General features: G+C 43.7%; 1 protein-coding gene across 1 annotated transcript; it reads right to left on the reverse strand.

Moving 5' to 3' along the window:
• Window positions 1–719: 719 nt before the first annotated feature.
• Window positions 720–2,967, reverse strand: LOC310771055 (putative nuclease HARBI1; the record flags this gene model as incomplete). Its single annotated transcript, XM_083663735.1, has 6 exons — window positions 720–872; window positions 969–1,095; window positions 1,244–1,465; window positions 1,610–1,858; window positions 2,046–2,257; window positions 2,881–2,967. 6 exons carry the CDS (start codon window positions 2,965–2,967, stop codon window positions 720–722), a joined length of 1,050 nt encoding a protein of 349 aa, XP_083519861.1.
• Window positions 2,968–5,694: the final 2,727 nt, after the last annotated feature.

Below are 5,694 nucleotides of genomic sequence, written 5' to 3' on the forward strand. Positions count from 1 at the left end.
GCATGCAGAATTGGTTAGTTGTCAGATGTGTGAGATCATGTGCAAAATAAATCAGCATTGTTTGTCAGTGAAGTTCTCTCTGTTTCATGTTGGTTGAATCAACCCAGTTTTGACTGAAATTAAATGAAATGTGATTTTTTTATAAATGGTTGTTCAAGGTTACTTGTAATAAAATAAACAAAAGATTGTTTTACAAGCAAATTGTTTTATTTCAAATGTAGCAAAAATAAACTGGGTAACAGTGGAACACACTCAAATTAAAAATATTTACATTCACAGTACAACAGATTACAAAAATTCAAGAATCATTTTACAAAACAACAAAAATAATCATTTTACAACTATTATCAAATGGTACAAAAGTTGATTTGCCAAAGGGTGGTTGCCAACTCATTTGTATATAACCGGGGTAAGGGGAAATGCCACAAGACTTACTTCACATTACAGGACAGGACCCCGGACAATTGACGCCACAGACAGACTTGACAGCACAGGACACTAGACAACGTGCTCCGTTAAGACCCTGCTTGGAGGGGAACTGCCGGTGTCGGGCTTCCGGCGGACTCTAACGTTAGTCAACAGGATTCGGGAGAACATTATGGGAGAACACCCAGACGCACCATAAGCTTGAGCTCAGTGCAGTGCGTACTCATGGCCACCGACCACATCCTGGAGTGCGCTGACTTGGGTTGATAGATGGTCACGCAGGGCGCTCCCATTCATTTCCCCAGCTTGTGCCTCGCCCCCAGCCTCATCATCAGCAGGGTCTTGCCCATCTTCTTCCTCCATGATGTCACCCACTCCCAGGCAGATGTTGTGCAGTGTGGCGCATGCCATGATGACATCTGGCACAAAGGTGGAGTGTAGGCTACCTTAGAGGGAAACCAAAGATTAATTCAAGGATAAGTACATAAATTATTTCTCTTTGAATTTGCTCATTTGCTGCGGTCATTCTCAGTTTAAATTACCTCCAGGGCCTGCAGGAAGATGGCTCTCCACCGGGTCTTCATCATTCCAAAGGCTCGCTCTATGATGTTGCGAGCCCTGGCGTGGTGGATGTTGAAGCGCAGCTTCTCTGCACCTCTGACAGGTCTCCTGAAAGTAGGGATGCACCAATGAACATTTTGGCCGATACGATAACCGATATTAACATTGCAACATTGGACCGATATGAATATGTAAAAGAAAAAAAGACTAACATCGGCCGATACGATATGATTGCCAATATATCGTGCATCCCTACCTGAAAGGAGTGATGAGGGCCAGTGGTCTCTCCAAACAGGGGTAGCCACTGTCTCCAAGGAGGAAAGTGCCAGGGGGAGGGTAGGCAGAGTGGTAGATGGGGCTTCGCCGCAGCACCCTTGCGTCATGCACTGACCCCGGTGTTCCCACGTAAATGTCAATGTATCGGCCCCTGCTGTCACACACTGCCTGGAGTTGGATTGACGTGTACAGCTTTCTGTTCCTGTACAGGGGTAAAATCAAAAACAAGAAAATATTTGTGAGCCTGTGAGGAAATGTGTACAATGCATTAAATTAAGTATTATATTAATGTAATACTGCTCTATGCCTGAAATATGGCATGGTGCCCGAGAACTTTAAGCCTTGCCTGTAGCATTGTGCGTCCTCTTCCCCAGGTGCCTTGATTCTCACATGGCAGCCGTCAATTGCCCCACGGGCATTCCTGAATGCCGGGTGCCTGGCCAGGTGAGCAAAGCCATCCCCAACTGCCCTGTGCTCCTCCTCTGTCTGTGGCAAACGGATGACACGAGGGGCCACATTGAGGAGTTCCGTCGCCATGCGGTGGACCAACAGGTGGACTGTGGAGCGGGGTATATCGAATGCTCTGGATGTCACCCTACAGGTTAGGTAGGAATGGAGATTGAGACCATTACATAATCAATACCAGTTATGTTAAAAATGTATTGTAGTCTCGTCTTTCCACCAAGTAATAGAAAAGTATCGATAGTGGTATCAATAAAGATTCAGATCTTTAAGCAGTCTCTAAAATGTAATTAATAAAAATGAACTATCCCCATTCTTACCTGTAGGAGGTACCAGCTCCTAACCAAAAGAGGAAAACCAGCACTTCCAGCTCCGGTCCCCAGCCATGGTGCCTCTGAGGGTCCATCATGCGTAGGAGGGCTGTGATGGCGTCTCGGTGGAGCCTGAAGTCTGGACGTGTGTCTCCATCATCAAAGTACAGGCGCAGCAGTGGCACATGAATGTTCAGACGGCAGTAGGTAGTCAAGTTCTCCTGTTGGGGGAGATGGGGTCACGTCATGTGTACATTTTAAAACTCTTGAAATCTGTTTAAAGTTTAAGCCATTTATGTCAACCAATCTATTTACCATATCCATACATTCATTTATTTCCTACATGTACTTATGAAAAAGGGTCAAGTGATTTTAAATTTCTATTCACCTGTTCTCTATTCATCATCGTATAGTAGTGAACATTTGACCGTCTCAATGTTAAATGTTGTGAATTACTGTAACCATCAATTGTATTAAATCCTAATACTTCAATTTAGCAATCTGTGTTCTAATTTATTAAACTGATTGATGTATGTATCTGTGCATCTGTATTTGCAAATCGTAATGAATTATGACTGCTCTAAACTATCTTGCTGGCTGGCTGAGCCAACGGGGCTAGCTGGCTATCAGTCATGTGGGGTATAGCATAGCATCTAACGCTAGTTCTGTGTCTTTGAGACATTTTAAATAATCTCTTGGTCCATTATGTTACTGCAATGGCCAACCCCTGGGCCCAAGACAATAGAGCATAATTTTACTTCACTGGAAGAACGTCACAATTATGTAGTAGACTGTCTTTTGTCCAGTCACGGAGCTAAATTTGCTAACTTCAGGCCTACTGTACCTGGTCTGGTTCGCTAGACAAAAGTGCCGCCCACCGCTTCAACCTCCCCATCCTGGCACGGTCCTCCTCGGCCTCTTCCTCCGCCATCTCCTCAAAATAATAATAAATAATAATAAAAAGAAACAGCAGTTCTTCTTCCATTACTACGAAAAACGTCTGGCCGAAAAACAACTGGTTTAGCTTAGCTTGATCTATCTTGATCTATCTATCTATCTAGCGATATGTCTAGAACGTTCCAGCAGTCGCTTCTTCTTCTTCTTCTTCTTCTTTCAAGTTTCCGGCAGTGTCGCGGCTACTAGGCGTGTTGCACTGCCCACTGCAGGACAAGGATAAAATGACGCTACCTTAAAGCGCCAGGACGTCTGAAACAAGTTTATTTTTCAGTCACCTATATTAAAATTGATACCTAATTAATAAAGTATCTAGTTAGGTAGCTAGGTGATAGGAAGCTCACTTGCGTTACAGACAGACCCTACGCTTCGACGCCAGGCTTTATACTACATAGGCTCTTGTGTGTGTGTCGCGTTAGGCTATTGTTTTGCGTCTCTCGTTAAGCATAGTATTTACAAGTGTCACAGAAACATTTCAAAGCCACTTACCAAAGCAGAACGGGTCACTGGTATTGAAAGTTCGATGCTGCTCATAAGTGTCTCTTTTTAGCCGACTGGCTGCGCGCACAAAATAACGTTGGAGGGGGGAGGGGCTGGGGTGGTGTTGTGCTTTGAGTCAGAGGGATGGAACTATTCTAAACTATATGTTGTGTATGTATGTATTGTAATCTGATGCCAATTACGGATAATATCTAGATGGTGGTGGTATCTACCCTGCCTGTGAAGAGGAGTCAAAGCAAAGCATAGATGTATTCCATCTCTACTTATCTGACTGCAAAGAGGATGACAGAGTGTTTACAGTCAGTTATTGCATTGCAAATGGACTGTGTAACTAGCACAGACGTGACTTCTAGCTGTGTTATTTCTGTTGTGTGTATACGCTGGCTAGGCTATATAGCTCTGTGTGTGTGTGTGTGTAGGCATTAGGCAATAGCGTTTGAGATTGTATCTTGCAAAGTAACTAACATGTATCCACATGTTAGTTACTTTGCAAGATACATGTATATTTCTAGCTAGAGATAGAATGTGTTTCCTAGGTCATAAAATGTGGATGAATGCATATTGCAGATTGTAACAATGTATTATTTTTATTATTATTCTAAATTGTGAATTGATATCATATTTTGTTTTGTTTTATCTGTAGACATCATGCTGTCACCATTCTAACTAGCTCAAAATCTGTCTCTTTGTAGGATGGATTCCACTCCGTTGTTCCGGCGTGACCCATCTGGCAAGCTCATCCTCAAAGCTTCACGTGAAGCGTACCAAGTGGCACGGGCCACCCAGAAGCTTGCGGCGTGGATCGTGAAGACGTCTGAGGAGGTGAGCGAGCAGGGGAAGGGTCGGGTCGTTGCAGGCGGAGGAGACCCCGCGTGCCGCCAGCTGGTCCTCAGTGAGAGCGAGGTCCAGTTTGGCAAGTACCGGGGTCAAACCTTCAAGTGGCTGCTCTGCCACGATGTGGGCTGGACCTGCCACTTGCTGGCCTCACACCTGAAGGAGAGAGAGGCCGGGGTGACCAGCATGTCTCCCCCCATGGCCAACAAGGACGCCCTCAACACCTACACGCAGCTCTTTCCAGAGTTTGTCACGGCGCTCCGCACGCATATGTAACAGCCACTATTCTGCGTTGTGTATTTGGATGTTATGATGTTGGCTGAATGACAGGCACACACCGTTGCTGGGATCACTGGGTTTACTTCACATGTAAGACAAAAACACGGTGTCACACACCACTTCACGTCTCTCTCTCCACATATCTCCGGCAACAAGGTAGTGCAACTGCCATTTTTCATTATACAATTCTAATGTACAATATACAATATAAAATGGCATATAAAGATAGACAAAATAAAGTGCATTAAAAAATATACAAGATTCAAAATACATTCACAATCCCCCCACATAAACCCAATTCTCTCTTTTCTAGTGCAAAATATTATTTTAAAGTAAACACATTGAGCAAACATACCTTCACATGTAAGACAAAAACACGGTGTCACACACCACTTCACGTCTCTCTCTCCACATATCTCTACAAAAAGGAATCACAGAAACACACATAAACCTACTATACACATTACACCTTATGACCCATATAACATAACGTGACTCTGAACGGCACACGCCGCGTACTGACTGCGCCCAGACCCAACGTCAGCAAAAGCACAGAGCCACTGGCTAGCGGGAAGCTAACTAGCTTAGCTAAATAAAACATAACAGCCTGAAAACGAAATAAAAACTCTCCACTCTAAGGAGGCAGGATCAATGAGTTCACTAGCATTTTACAGTGCTCTGTACAGCAGGATAGTGTCGTTTTAAGTTAAAGAAAATATAAATATCTAAATCAAACGAGAGAGCAAATGGAGAACGTGACCTACCCGGCAACAAGGTAGTGCAACTGCAATTTGCGTCCGGGCGTGTAACACCAAAATACCACCCCAGGGGAACAAAAAACTAACGTAGTTAAACCAGTAGGGTGGGACCTATTAGAAAGAATAGATTTAGGGGAAGTTCACTAATACAACAGACATCGGGACAAATAAACAAACAAAATAAAATAAATAAAATAAGCTCGGCTACACATAGGTACGTAACTGTCATAGACTAGCTGGTCAAGCAGTAACTCAAATGTGAAACAGAATGTATCATAGAGTGTAAAAACAGCAGACCGACACTATCTGATAAGGAACACCATATTTGTTTG

Source organism: Poromitra crassiceps (assembly GCF_964638095.1).
Source record: "Poromitra crassiceps genome assembly, contig: HAP1_SCAFFOLD_323, whole genome shotgun sequence".
In the NCBI taxonomy this organism is placed as follows: Eukaryota; Metazoa; Chordata; class Actinopteri; order Beryciformes; family Melamphaidae; genus Poromitra; species Poromitra crassiceps.